General features: G+C 47.5%; 1 protein-coding gene across 29 annotated transcripts in view; it reads right to left on the reverse strand.

The window, feature by feature from the left end:
• Positions 1-15,335, reverse strand: part of tcf7l2 (transcription factor 7 like 2) — a 94,965-nt gene that overhangs the window by 57,905 nt on the left and 21,725 nt on the right. For all 29 annotated transcript variants that reach the window (XR_008833478.1, XM_056429276.1, XM_056429279.1 and 26 more), the window contains exon 4: positions 3,609-3,710. Coding sequence is in view for 28 of the 29 variants with exons in the window: in XM_056429276.1 (XP_056285251.1) it covers positions 3,609-3,710 (102 nt within the window). In the remaining variant the exon portion in view is untranslated. The remainder of the gene's footprint in view (positions 1-3,608; positions 3,711-15,335) is intronic.

The raw sequence follows: 15,335 nt of genomic DNA on the forward strand, positions 1-15,335 counted from the left end.
CTCAGGAGCTGTGTGCGGCGTAACAAAAATGTTTCTCGGACTCTCTGCCTCAAAAAAATACACATCAATAGGTGGATAAATATTGAATAACTTTCAGCCAATGGCATAAAAGTTCAGCGGCGGCCGGTTTTGAGGCTGCCTGCGGGGCGGTCGTGCACTTCAAAGGGTCCTGCCTGGCCCCCTTTGAGGGCATGGTAAACAGGGGCACACAGAAAGACCCGACTGCGTGAGGTCACTTCCTTTCCTCGGCCGATCCTCTCGCATTTCACCTCGCCTGAGCCTTGCAGCCAGAAGTGAGACCGTCTGTCTGCCTCTCCGTCGCCGTCTTTCTCTCCTCCAACTCCGACGACTTTCTAAGAAGACTCATCCACAGCCGTCTACGCCTTTCCCTCCATCTCCCGCCGTCGTTCTATTGTCGTTTCAACCGCCTCGGGGTCACTCGGGCTTCAGATTGCCGTTATCGAGCGGGCCGATCCGCGGCTCCTTATCGCGACCGATGCAGCGCCGCAGACGTGGAAGCGATCGAGGCGCCCGAGTGTTTCTTTCGGATTTGTAAACAAAGCGAAACTCCCCTTTACGGCCGGATTGATTGATAAGGGGATCACGTACGGGAACACGTATTTTGTATTGATTTGATTTGTCATTGGTGTTGTGTGTTGTGTATGCATGTGTGTTGTATATGTACATATATATTTTGTTTTGTATTTTACTTTGTATACTTCTATATCTTTCATCCCTGTTTTTTTACATTTTGTGTTTTGTTTTTTATTCTTGTGTGTTTGGTTTATTGGTGCTGCTAAGTATATATCTATCTATCTATCTATCTAACACGCAGGCCTGCAACCTCTGGTATAAAAAAGAAAAAGAAGAAGCAGGCTCGGCTGATTGAGCGACGCCAGCGGGAGTCCCTGTGAGGTGATCGTTGGCATTCACGATGCTGTCCACAGTAATCTGTCTTTTCTATATGTACAACAGCCGGTATGATGCAAACCAGGGAAACATCCAATCGCACTTCCCTCTCAGTCGGAGGTGGATGCCGGAGCAGGATGGCAACGGTACAAGCTGCATTTCACATTCAATTCGATCACTCGGAGCTAACGGCGAGATGTGTGCCGATGCAGCGATGCTGCAATCCCTCTGATCTCATCAGCCGGAGTGTATTCTATCAAACGGATCACACCAGGGCTGGGCAATACGACCACAAATATTACAATATATTCTCTGGTATTGATCAGTGTCGGTACTAATCGCCATGTGAGTTTAACGGGGCTCCCTCTGCTCCATCCTGTGTTTGCCTTCTGCTTAGAGCTAAAGCTTGAAGAAAGAAAGAAACCAGAAGGTCCATTAAAAATGCAGACGCTGAGTTATTTACCATCAAATCCAACTGGTTTTTTTATTTATTTTTACGCTGAGACTGTTAACTTTATTTTTGGTTGTGGCTAAAATAGAAACATGAGATCCCAATCATGACCAGGTCCAACCCTTGAGTCCTTGGCTCAAGTCCTATCTGTGCTGAAAACCGAATAGAATTACAATGAGGTAATCATCATGTCAGTCACTTTTTTATCAACATGTTTGTTTTTACATCATGCTAATCCATCAGTTATCCCCCGTGTTTGCATCGTCTTGTCCTATAACACACACGTTGTGTGGTTGTGAATGGATCTGGGCTTCAGCTTATTGTTTCCATCTGACTGCGTGTCCATCTTTGTTGTTTCAAGTTTGTTTTCGCCCCACAGCCACTTTGTGTTCTGGTGTTGCCTCTTTGTTCCAAGCCTGCTCGCGGTGCACGCCTGACTGTTTCTATTAGGCTACAACTTTCTGTGAATGTTGTGAAAAATAGATGCTTGAATTTTATTTTGCCAAAAATGAAGAAAAAAAACAGTACAAAATGGTGCATTGTCATTTAAAAAACATACATTACAACGGAAATGTCGATAAAATGATGTAATTAGTGCGTTCCTAGAAGTTGGACCTGCAACCATTACACTTTACTGTTGTTCTCCAACTTCCTTTAAAAGGGAAGCGGACAGCAGGAGTTTTGATGGATGTGAGGTGGTATTTATTTACTGCCATATGACTCACAGCGGGATATAACCGCAAGTATTTACCTGCAGCTTTTGCTGCCCACGACCAGTTTAATGACTTCATAGGAGTTGGGACTCTTTTCTCAGCGTCTCCTAAAGTAACAGAGTAAGAAGAGGCCCCTGGTATAAAAATAACACGAGCATCGCAGGGGAAGATAAGGAGGGCCTAAGCTGGGCTTGTGTTTTTTCAGAATGACGCTGTCATCGCCAGCTCTTTGTCTTAAATGCAACTTTTCACAAGGTTTCTGTTTCAAATAAACAGCCTTGTCGACTCCTGCTATTTTAAGACGTGCTTAACTTAAATGGGCGAAATAGCGACGAGGCCTCCGCTTGCCAACTTTTGAGTATCGGTTGGAGATGGTATTTATTACAGACCATAAAAGTAACTGAACTGATCAGATGTCAAAAGTCACTCAGAAGGACACTCCGTCTTGTCGGTGTAATTTGTGTGAGAAAAAAAAAATCATTGCTTCAACTGTGTGTGTGAGCTCCATGACGACTGCTAACCGCGTTGTTGCACCGCGTGCGTACACAAAAAAAGGGTCAGCCGTGTATTATTAGCCCCGGCGCTGAGCGGTCACCACAAGAGTTATTATATTCATGAGCACACCAACTGAGAAGGCGTCTCCGTCTGAAATCGCTAAGCGCATTTCAAATTTCCACAACGATATGTAGATGATGCCCGACTCCAAAACAAAAGTAACAACTTTGTCCAATAATGGCCCAGGGCCTTCCCGATCACCTCACTGATTCTGCTCGATCGCCACGCTCATTGATTTTCCTGGCTCGCTGACCACAGACCTCCCTATGTTCAACCTTTCCGCTGACCTCCTGAAAACTTTATGCCTCTAGTTTAACTAATAAGTTTACGTTAATTTGTTCACTCTACAGCTGCTTGCCTCTTAGATATTGACATGCCTGGGGTGGATGCTCTTTTGTGTGTGTGTGTGTGTGTGTGTGTACTGCGTATGCCCCTATGGCTGACCATCTCCTCCAACTCCATGGATAGGGTAATCAATGTCGAAGGAACGCCCCCACACTTCCCTCAAAGACGAGGCGTTAGCAGCCCAGCTTTAACTCATTCTCGGGGGAAAGTTGTCAACATAAGGCCCGTTTTCCATAATCTTCCAGCTCAGTACGAGGCGAGGCCGGTTTATCATTTTCTCCGGGATTCACTGTCCAAAGAACGACTGCTGGGCCTGCCACCGTGGCACTAACAGACACAAAGCGCTACTCTCTGAGATCCACACAACTTTCATTGTCAGAATGTGCACGTATAACACGAGTAGGAGGTTAAATCAAACTGACTGGGCGTGTTAGTGACGGATTTACGGGTAAATGCAAACAAATGTGCATTTTTTCCAACCAAAACATCTAGAGAAAAAATGGGAGGGGCTTTAATACCGAAGACGTTTTCAGGACGGACGAGAGAGGAAAAGCAGGGCGTGTTTGTCTTTCTGTCACGAATAAGGGAAGAAGAGCTGGAGAAAGAAGAAAAGTACCGGGCGGAGTGTTACTTACAACGATGTGTGCCGGTGACGGGGACCTGGCATCTTTAAGTGCTTGTCTACTTTGAAGACCTCCTTGTTGAACATCTAGCAGGGGCCATTTCATCTGTAGGTACTGGATGGTAGAAAGGAAACAGAAGGAAAGAAACACACAAAATATGTTAATAATGCAGAAAGAAACAAAAGAAAACATTCAAAATAAGACAAAAAGGAAAGACGACATTTCTTGACAAGTGTATTGGTATGAAAACTCAAGAACATGGAAAAGTTTATTTAAGGTGGATGGTGGACGGGCCGAGGATGCTGTGTGCACCAAACTATTACACACTTTTTAAGAAATGTTACTGCACAAAACTCTTTTTGAGGATAGCCAGGCAGCTTCACGGTGAGCGGGAGTTCTAAAACAAACAAAGAAAACCATGTCTCCTTTTAAAAAGTAGCCGACGGACGTTTTTGGATTACATAAAGTCACTAATTTGGAGTCGGGGGAGGGCAGAGGTTAAAGGTACTGTACACGGCTCATGGCCTCAAGATGACCTCATGCCATAAATGTGACTGTTGTCAGACTTTTATTGGAACCCATAAAGAGGTTAAAGCGTGGCGTCTCACCACGCTCCTCTGGGGCTAAACCTCCTGACTGCTCCCATAAATGATTGACTTGGCCTCTATTAGAAGTCTCTCTCTCTCTCTCACTCTCACACACACGTGCACAACCACACAGAAAGAAAAACAGATAAGCAGAAACATGGGTCATGAGAAACATGTGTCTCTGTTATAAACTGGGTGGAGTCCTTTTTAATGTGATGACCGGTGCCGTGTTAACTCTTCGACCTAAAATGGTTTACGACCTTAAAAACAGCAACAGTACAAATCTGTCCATCTTCAGAAAAAAAAACGTGCACAGATCGCGCACAGATTCATGTGAAAATGAATGGACGACGCACGTTCTCCGTGGATTTGCCAGCCATTGACTGCCCGGTGTTGACCTTGCTGTCGTATGCGGCCCAGACTCTGCTTGTCAATGTCACTGCCACCTAGTTTGAGGGAACTAGGTCACGGCAGCTGTTTCGGCTCCGAGGCCTTTGGAATGGGTAAAGCACTAGAAGGTGAAGAGCCTGAAGGCACATAAAGAGGAAGATGTATGTGGTAGGATATATAAATATATTTTGTTTATTGTTGGGTTTTTTTTGTTGTTGTTTTATTTTCTTCTTTATTTTATATTAATTTTCAGATTTATTTCGATTTCAATTTAGGATAGGAATTTATAAGCATTTTTTGCTTCTACCTATACCTTTTCAGTCTTTCTCTTTTGTATATTATATAGGATAATATTGTATTGCATTTGATTTGATTGACTGAATAAAATACAAACAAACGAACAAACAAAAGGGGAAACTACCGAGTTACATGACATTGAAATATTGCCCTCAGTGGCCGGGTGACGTCCTTGGTGTGACCTTCAATTGGTACCACAAAGGCGGTCATGTAAAGTGAGCCTTGACATGAGCCGCTCTGTCACACGCCAGATATTCCCTTAAAAGAGTCTGACAGGTGAACTTGAACTTGGATGTGTGCCTACGATGCCACGTGGACATCTGAACGAAATCTGAATTCTCCTTTCCGCAGGTTCAGAGTGTGTGGCTCCACTTCGATATGCTTTCTGAACCCTATTCAGTCGTATTTCATGAGTGATCGACATCACGTCGTTCTAAAACCATCATCCAATCCTCTAAAAAACATTGATAAAGTGCTCTGACTCTCTCATGGCAGTTTGACTGCTGTGGTGCAGATACATGATCCAATATATGTTGTGTTTTCATCCAGTAAGGCTGGTTTGTACGCCTATATGAGGCTATGTGTGTGTGTGTGTGTCCGAGATGGTGAGAGGTTGAGTGTGTCGCGACCCTTCCTGAGACCGTGTCTAAATCAGTGGTAATTAGCAAAGAGTTCACCGCGGGGTGCCTGCCAGTGGTCGATGCTGGAGGGAGTTATTGACTCCATGTCCTCGGTTACAGCCCGCTGAAGGAAAAAAGAAACACTTTGCTTCCTCCGCCATTACCGCGCATTTACGACCCCGAGACGTTTTTTTTACGGCCCAAAAAAACTGGATTTGTTTATGCTTGTTTGTCGGTTCCTGCGAGTGGAAAAAAGGAAAGGTTGTAAAAAAAAAAATGTAAAAAAACTCCAGAGATGAGGTCTTGTGGCTTTTTTTTATGGACCCCCCACACTGGGTATTAATTGCCATGGAGGGGGTAGAGAGGAGGAGAAGCTGTGGGGGGGGGGGGGTAGCAGTTAAAGAGGAGGAAGGGAGTGACGGGGCTGCTGTCATGTATGAGGTAATTCAAGACAGTGTCCACTGGTGCCAGGGGGGCTAGAAGAGGGGTGGGGGGGGTGGGGTTGTGAATCCAGTCATGGGAAAGTCCTGCCATTGCGTGGTGCACACATGCTCACACATGCAAATATTCCAACACAGCTGCGGCCGGGGAAGGGGTCGAGCGAGAGCACATTCTGGGTCGGTGGGTAAGGAGCCCCCCCCGAGTGTGGTGGAGAGACACTGAAAGACAACAGAGAGAGGGAGGGTGGCGCGGCGGCGCATGCCCTTACAAGTGGCTCCACTTCAGGCCGGCTATTGCAAATGTCCTCACCGACTAATCTCTCCTGCAGCTTTTACAAGCATGCCAAGGAAAACGGAGCCGTGGCGCTTTCCGACCACCCCTCCGTTGGCCTCCTTCCTCCTCCTCCTCCTCCTCCTCCTCCGCCCACCCCTGCTAACTGACACACCGCCTGGGCTCGAGTAGGCCACGACCCCTGACCCCTCTCTGCTGCTGCAAGCCCCTCCCTGTTCCCCACTCTGCGACCTGAAAACCCTCCCCCCCCCCCGCTATGAGGGGGGCCCCCCGGGTAACTCAAGAGCCATTCCAATGTGACAAATTGCTCCGGAGTTCCAGGATAACTCTCTCCTCTCCTCTGTCTCTCTTCCTGCCCCCCCCACACACACACACACACACACACACACAAACACGCCCCCCTTGACAGACCCCCAACCTGTAAGAGCCACCCAGTGACTGCTCCGGCAGACGGCTTCTCCTTCTCCCCTCTCCCTTTCAGCCTCCCCCCTTCTCTCTCCCGCCACCCTGCGCCCCCCCCCCCCCGGCCCCACAATGGGAGCTGAATGACTCAATTGTCTCTGATGAAGTGAAAGACAAGGGAGTCCTCTGAATCCTCACAGAGGGATGAACTCCCTCTCACTGTTCCGTTTTCCCTCTCTCCTCCACCGCGTTCCCAAGCACAGGAAGGGAGTTGGTGGCGGTGGCGGTGGTGGGGGGGGTTGTTTACAAAGCCCATGACTCATGATTATTTTCATTATTGATACATTTCTCTGTTCTTTTGTTCATCAATTCACAATTTTGTCTTTAACATCTGTCAGAAAATGTGCCTCTGCAGTAGATCGCTGGAGGTCCTGGCAAACTCTGCACTTTACTTTGTTTTCCCCCTGTATATTTAGTATTAGTATTTAGTGTTTGGTTTTGTGTTCTGTGTTTGTTTTCGTTGATGCACCGCTGCTGTGATTTTTGAAATTTCCCCACTGTGGGACGAATAAAGGTATATATCATCATCATCATCATCATCATCTTCTTCCTTCAAATTGTTTTTCTTGTCCGACCAACGGTCCAGAAGCAAAAAGAGGACCGGATCAATTCAGTTTGGCATTTTTTCCCGAACCCGATTGACAAAACACTGTCGATCAATTAATCCGCGGCTTGTTTCAGCACTTTTATCCATCCTATATGTTGGAGCAGGCGCTCGCTGTTCACCGCTGCAGTCTGGCGCGTCGCGAGTTACAAAGTGTTCACCCAGATCCACACCGGACATCATCGCGATGAAAACAAGCCGAGGCCCCGGTCCCTGCGTCGCGGTGGAGGAGCAGGCCGGAGGCTGCGGCGCTCACACGCCATCCTCACGCCGTCTGCACGCCGCCGTTAGGAATTCAACAAGCTGGGCACACAAGCATTTTGGCCGAAAACCTCGACCCTGATCCGCCCCAAATATAAACCATTTCTTCCCCCCACATCCCATCAAACATTAACCAAACGTCAATAGGAGCTATTGACAAAGAACGGGGGTGGGAGGTCTACTCGTACATGTTGGAGTGAGAGTGGCGAGCGCGGGATCGTTCTGGCGGCGACCGGCTCCTTTTCCATCCGATGTGTTCATCACACGCGCCCCGGCGGCGAGAGCAGCGGCCGCCGCACGGCTTGTTGGTTTTGTTTTGGATTGAGAGCAGACGGCCGCGGACCAATCGAACAAACAGAGCTGCTCGGGGTGCCAACGTGGCTCCAAAACAGACAGAGAGACAGACAGACAGGCAGACAGAGAGAGACAGAGAGACAGACAGACAGAGAGACAGACAGACAGACAGACAGAGAGACAGACAGACAGACAGACAGACAGGCAGACAGAGAGCAGCTTGGGTTTATAATTCAGCCCATGGATGCTGGATCTTCGACCCATCTGTGGCCGCCTCGTATACCAGACATGACATAGCTCTCCTAATTCGTCATCCACGTCATCCACATGTACATTCTCAGCAACCCCCTCCTCCTCCTCCTCTTCCTCCTCCCCCAGCATACTGTACATGCTTACTCACCCATTCACCCCTGAACAACAACAACAACGACGCCCGCCCACATTTGAGCGTGCTCTGGCCGACAGGAGAGCGCTCAGAGATGGGATTGACAGCTTGCAGATTACACCAATCAGACCGCGATGCTAAAGAGCTTTATTTAAGTCTGAAATGATCAAGGCGAGTAAAAGGAGCCCATTCAAAGCTCTGCAAGTAAACTGCACCGAGCTTCAGAGATTAGACATCCAGTTTGACTACAATGTCATCCCCTTAAAAACGAGCGCTGAGCGTATTGTCTCCATCTGTGGCCGGTCAGAGACGCCACTCACAGGTGAAAAAAAACAAAAAAAGGAGCAAACAAAACACGTAATTCGTCGTGTAGTTTGTCATTGTCTGTGATGCTTGCTCCAATGCGGACCCTTTGAAATCCCCCTGGTTAAGAGAGATCCCCCGCCCACTCGGCCGTACACCGTCGGGTCCGTTTCTGTGAACCTGTGTTCTGCAAGAACATATTGACACAATTGGGAAAAAGTTAGCAGACCCAAGGGCGGCAATCACGACTGCTTTGGTTCTACGAATGCACATTTTATGAGTTAATATGAAAGAAGGAGAAAAAACACACCTGCTCTAATAGCCGGAGGCATTTTGCAACCAGGAAAATAAAAGGCGGAATGTGGGAAGGCCCGGGGTTTGTGTGCCCTGGGGCGGAAAGGGCTCCGCTTGGCCCATCTTTACTCCAAAGCCAGAACCGCTTGGGGGTTCCACCGGCCCCCGACGGCACTGGGGCCGCCGACCTGATCCAACGCCTCTCCTCCTCACCTCCTCTACCCTTACTCCCTTTGCCAACTCGCTCCACCTCCATCTCCCCTTCTTTCTCGTTCTTGCAGAAAAAGGAGGGGAAAAAAAAAAACCTTTCGCGTACGCGTCTGCAGAATGTGCACATGACCTCTCCCTCCTCTCCACCCGACTCAGACTTTAATCAGCCCGTCATATGAGGCGACATGAACAGGTCTGTGAGGTCACTATTGTTTATTATATGTCGGACGAAAAAAAGCGTCTTTGTTTTGAACAAATCCGTTTGGCGTCCTTCCTCAACACTTCATTCCACGAACACTTGACTTTTATCAAGCCTGTTCTGGAAGTTAGTTTCGCTCCCTTAAGCACCGGTTCATGAGATAAGTCTGGCTTTGCTCTGGCACTGTTTACTTAGCGAGTGTGGACAAATGTGCTGTTCAAACACCAGCTGATTGACCGGGAAAAGTCTCAAAGGACTGCGCAACACGCGGCCGAACAATCCCGAGGAGACGAGCGGTTCCACTCGACGAACGTTTGGCGGAAAAAATCTTTAATTAAATCATTAAAAAATGACGACAGACTCTGGAGAAGACTCCACACACACACACACACCTGGCGGCCCTGTGTGCTCTCAAAAGAAAAGTGTGAGGGCAGGGCTCCAGACTGCGACCAAATGGTCGCATTTTGCGCCTAAAATTAGACACAGTGCGAGTAAATTTTTCATCAACTCGCGCATGCGCGACCAGTAAATTAGCAGATTTCTTTTTTTTGTTATTAAATATTTGTGTTGCTTACAAACTTGTTCTACACTTCAGCCCACTATAGTTAGCGGTAATGCCTGAATGACTGGTTTGCTAACCGACATTAACTCCAGAAGAAGAAGAAAGGAGACGAAAACCGAAGAAGAAGAAGGCTGGCCTGTGTGTGAGAGGGGGGGGGGCTAATGTGTGAAAAGAGGCGCACCGCAGCGGAGACTCAACGAGGCGAGGGCCGCAGAGTGAGAGGTCACGAGGGATCCTCACCACCGAGCGGCGTCCCGTCCCCGAGTTGAATCTCTGGGTCAACTCAGCCGACTCTCACATGTCTGCCCCTATAGACTGATGCTCACGCTAAACGCATTCGATCGGGAGCGCGTGATTGTTTTGATAAAGTTAGCGGAAGGATTTAAGTGACAACATCCGGTTTTGCAAAGTTAGCGGAAAGAACCACGTGAAACAACATCCGTTTATCAAAATAAGATGTCGACAAATCATACACTAACATATAAAAGTAAACAATGAACTGATGTTGTATCTTTATAGATAGTTTCTGAGATTTAGCTTAAATTATGCTAACATTAAAACATTTTTACTGGACCAAGGAAGAGTTTATAAAAATTAGTCAGTCTTTTGTATGTTAAGAAAAGTCCTGTAAATAGATTTCCCCAAGAGTTCCAGGAAATGAATAATGCAGATGTGTTCCATACATATCTGAAATCCCCTACAATAGCAATCAAACAATTTTAATGTATCAATTAGGACATTTTTCAAAGTAAAAGTCCTAAATGTTTAAAGAAATCGGTAATGTTTGAGTTGCTTTATATATGTATTTCCTCATAGTCCTAGGCAATAATGCTACACAATAAATAGAATGCTTCAATCAACACCGTGATCGGTGATCGGTATTATCGGTGATCGGCAGATACTGATTTCAGTGATCGGTGATCGGCACCAAAAACCTGATCGGTGCATCTCTAGAAACCAACAAATGTTTTGATTGGCCACATCGAAGTGCAACATGCACATGCTCAAGGTATGTTTTCTCTTAAAATATGTTTAAACTCAATACAGTAACTTCTGAAGAGTTCTCTGTTGTGAATGTTTTGCAGTTCATGAAGGCAAACAGGCATAAGATTGTATATTGTCAAATTATTTATCAGTAATACAGTAAATGATGGGAAAACTTTGCAAGTCGATTTATAGTGTGTCAGGGTTTTTCCTGCAGAGAAAATTTGGGCGCGCGCCTAAGCCGTTTTCCCGAGCGCCTAAGGCAAAAAAAAGTCTGCGATTAAAAAAACTACGAACTTCGATGTCGGCGCGCGCATCGCTCTGTCACGAGCCGAGAATTGTTGACGGGGGGGGGGTAGACGAAAATTACAGAGTGGCGGGTGGAGATTTCACCCTGTTATAATAGTAGGGGAAACACTGGAGTTGATAAGCGTGTCTTCTTGTCTGATCAATACACAACTGTGAGGTGCGTGAATGGACCGAGCGGCCAGCTGCTGATCACTCACTCAACAGCTCGACCTGCACGAATAGACGGTGCATTTGTTTTTGGGGAGCACCGAAGACCCATTTTGACCCAGGAAAAACCCTGTGTGCGCCCCTAAATTTTCTGCTTGCGCCCCTAAAATGTTAAGTTAGGGGCCACTGTGCTCCTAGTAAAAAAAGTTAGTCTGGAGCCCTGGAGGGTGACATGACCGCGGTCCGAAACCCGGCGACTTCTCGACGAGCCTCAGGAAGTAAACAGCGTCCCCCCCCCCCCCCCCCTGTCGCTCTCCCCGGGTCGTTAACAGCGTGCCTTGGCTGCTCTATAAATACTGTGGCAGGGAGGGTGAAGGCCGGCAGGAGCTGGCCGGTCTTCCGTCAGCCCGCCGCTAATGAACAGGCGCTCTGCCACCTTTAGCATCGGGCTCTGCCTTCAGGTGCTTCTCCTGCTTCACAGAGCTGCTCTTCTGTGTGGGCGACCGTCCCCTTTTCTCTCTTTTCCTTTACTCTTAGCTCTGCCTCTGACCACTAGGGTGACACCTGAGTGTGCTGTCGGTTATGAAACCGGCAGTTCTTATAATTACAGTGTCTGATCGTAGTTATGATCGTAGCACGTTCATTGAATTAAGTGGGATTACTCATGAATACGCCCTACTCTAATTAGTAAATGCTCAAATTAAAAAGGGCTCAGTTGTAAAATAGCTAATGGAAGCTAATGTTGGAACTAAAACATCATTTATGTTACCGTTAAAAAACGACTTTTTGTGTTACGGCGCTCTATCGAATGATCAACGTGACAAAGTTCAACTTCTGCTTTCCTTCCCATGAAGATTGTCAGTCATCCGTGTGACAGGATATCAAGATGTACTTATTCACGAGGCAACTGGATTTACTGGTTCAGCCCTGAGGACATGTAGTCGTTTATCAATGATGAGAAGTCATAAACATCGTGGATGAGTGTTTAAACGTCTCCGCGATTAAAACTGAACGTGGCGTCGTAGATTTAGTTGTTTTTTCTTGCTGTGTTTTTATTCTCTTTCCTTTTTTAAAAATCTGTATAATTACAGGACGATGGTTAATAAGGGGAGTCTGTCCAGGACCCACAGCTCAGTGGAAGTCGGCTCATGGACCGACAGGCCAAAGTTCAGCTCCTGGACCTTCCTGGTCGGGAGTCTGGTACACGATGACCTACTTACAGGCTGCACGGTGGCGAACAGGCACGTCTGCAGGAATGGGCGTGCCTGAGCCCCTTATGCAAGGCCAGGCCGTGGGGTAGGAGGAGAAGAGGTTGGGCAACTCGTGCACACACCGCATGCTTACCTTTGTTTGCAGGGAGCCGGGTTTTGGGGCGTGGAGGGGAGAGTTAAAAAGGTGAGCGGCAGCAGAGCTCTGCCGATCGCAGCGCCCACGTCCTGCTGGAGAGCGCCGCGTTTGGCGTTGTGCTGGCGGAGAGCTGAGCGCTGCCCTTGATGTCGGATGTCTGCTTTTGTTCTGCGAGAGTTCACTGTGAATGAGTTAAACGCTAGACTGGATATAAGGAAGCGATGAAACATGCCTCAGAGGGAGAGAACGTGTTCACTCTCAGGCTCCGCAAAGACTTCCCATATTGTGAAAACACGACGCGCTATCGCACAATTCCGCCTACGCGTGGTTATTGTCAGGTTGTAATAGTTTATTTTGATAACATCTGCAGAGGTCTCGTGTTTTAAATTAATACATATAGAAAGATATTATAATAGAAAATATTAGGGAGGATATTGATATTGTTATTAATGTATTATGAAGCATAGGGGTAATGTTTACTCTATGCAAATGTAAATGGCAAGAATTAATGTATATTGCATGAGAGTGACTGTATGTTAGTATTATAGATTGACGAGGCCGGTTGAATTCCGTCAAGTTACTACAACAACAAGGGACTTTTATTGTGAAAGTGACTTTAATGCGGACAATAACAAGACGGGACTCTTATTGTGAAAATACTTGTTTAGCGACTTGACCGGAAGTGACGTTTTGACCGGGGCCAGGGACATTGAGTATGAAACTCCGTGGATTAGAGAAATCGGGGCTCTTCCACAGGTATTCTCAACGCCAGAAGGAGGGCGGAGGAGCCGATGAAGATCACGACCGTGAAGCCTTGAATGTTTGTTTTACCCTTCCTGCCATTAAATGTTGATAACTTAATTCTCGCGCGTCTGGAAGCCTGTTTTCCATCATTTGCAAAGTGCCCAGTTTCAGAACTACTTTACATTATCAATCAGAAAGCATTACGTTGAAGGCGACACACACACACATACCAACCGGCAATTAATCTTCACAAAAGCATCATACAAAACCAACACACAGTCTGCTCGGTGTCTCTTTCACACTTGCACATACACCTCGAAGCAGTTCAGCCTCCATATTCATGAGGCCGACTCCCTCAGCAGACCTAAAGCCCAGGATTTCAAGGGTTTCAGCTCAAATATGAGTTCAGCTTATGGATTCAATAACCCAACCATCCAGGCTAATTCATCGGCTTCAGGCCATCTGCCGTAGGTTCAATTAGCTTTAAACGGACGTATCGTCGTGGTTACGCAACGTGCTGTTTAATATGATATCGTGCGTGAAAGAAGGAAAAGGAAAAGAGCAAATTACACGCACGCTCACACAGTGGGGTACTGCCGCTTTGCCGCGGTGGCTTAATGAATAAATAAGTAATAAGGGCTTGGTTATTGGTGCTCATTAAAATGGGAGACGCTTCCGTGACAATAAGACCCGAGGAGGGTCAGGCCAAGCGGCTGTGTCGCCCCCCCTCCCCCCCCTCCATAACCTGACCGCACGGCCTCGGCGTTCACCTCCGAATCAACTCTGGCAGCGATGCGGCCCCCCCATCTTACCCTCTGCAGCCCCGCTAACCCACGTCTCTACACACACCCGCATCTTAATACACACACACACACACACACACACGGGCTCATAAGGATAGACACACACGCACACCTCTCTCATGGTTAATTACCACTTAGCTCAATCACGTGGTGATCCGTCCATGAGAGCCCCCCCCCCCTCCCCCCCCTCCTCCCCCACCACACAAACAGCAGCACACATGCCAATTATTGATGAATCTTTAATACGCCGTTTTACAAAGTCTCCATCTCATTTCCTTCCACTGAGCAGAGGATCACTCTTCCGGTAGGCCACGTAATAAACAAATAAATCGGCGTCAGCGTAGAACATATTTTACATGCGTGAGAGTGAGTGAAAATAAATTAATTTAATGTAATATCACCGCAGGGTTGAAACAAAGTGGGGAAAGACAGCAAACTTTTTTTCCCCTTCTTCTTCTTCTTCTTCTTCTTCTTCTTCTTTCCTTGCATCTCTAGCAAGCCCTGCACAAAACCCCCGCGCAACAAAATCCCACGCCGCGATAACATGTCAATAATGAGCGGAGGCCATCTATTGATCAGCTTAATTTTGCATCTATTAGCTGGGGAACGGCTTGCTCCGGGGGCGAGGGAAGCCGGGCGCTAACACGCACCGACGGGCTGGATGGAAATCATTACAACTGATGTTCACACACACGCTGTGATTGACATGGAGATAAGGCAGGGCCCGCGCTCGCACGCCTCCCCGCACACTAAGCTAATGATACACCAGACGTGTGCTCGGTGTGTGTGCGCGAGTGTGTCCGAGTGTGTCCGTGTGTGTGTGCGCGCGGTAGCGTGATAGAGAGCGTCTATCTAGAAAGAGAGTTGGAGCCGGAAAAAAAGAGGAGAAGAAAAGCAGGCCACACGCCTTTGCTAATTGGCTCAGTCAGACAGGGAAGCTCATGAAAGACACTTTTTTCTGGCACATTCAGAGAAGAAGTGACGTCGACATTAAGGACGGATCCGTACGCAGAGAGAGGGGCGTGCAGAAAACAATATGGCGTGACGCCCCCCTTTTTTCCTCCAGCTAACCGACCCACCGCCGCCGCTGCTGGCATTGATGCAACCAGCTGCAATGCACCACGCTGCATGTCATCCACACAGAGAGGGCAAGAAGAAGAGAGGCGGGGGGGGAAAGGCCGGGCGCTGGAACTGCACCTCCCCCC

Source organism: Pseudoliparis swirei, chromosome 13 (assembly GCF_029220125.1).
Source record: "Pseudoliparis swirei isolate HS2019 ecotype Mariana Trench chromosome 13, NWPU_hadal_v1, whole genome shotgun sequence".
In the NCBI taxonomy this organism is placed as follows: domain Eukaryota; kingdom Metazoa; phylum Chordata; class Actinopteri; order Perciformes; family Liparidae; genus Pseudoliparis; species Pseudoliparis swirei.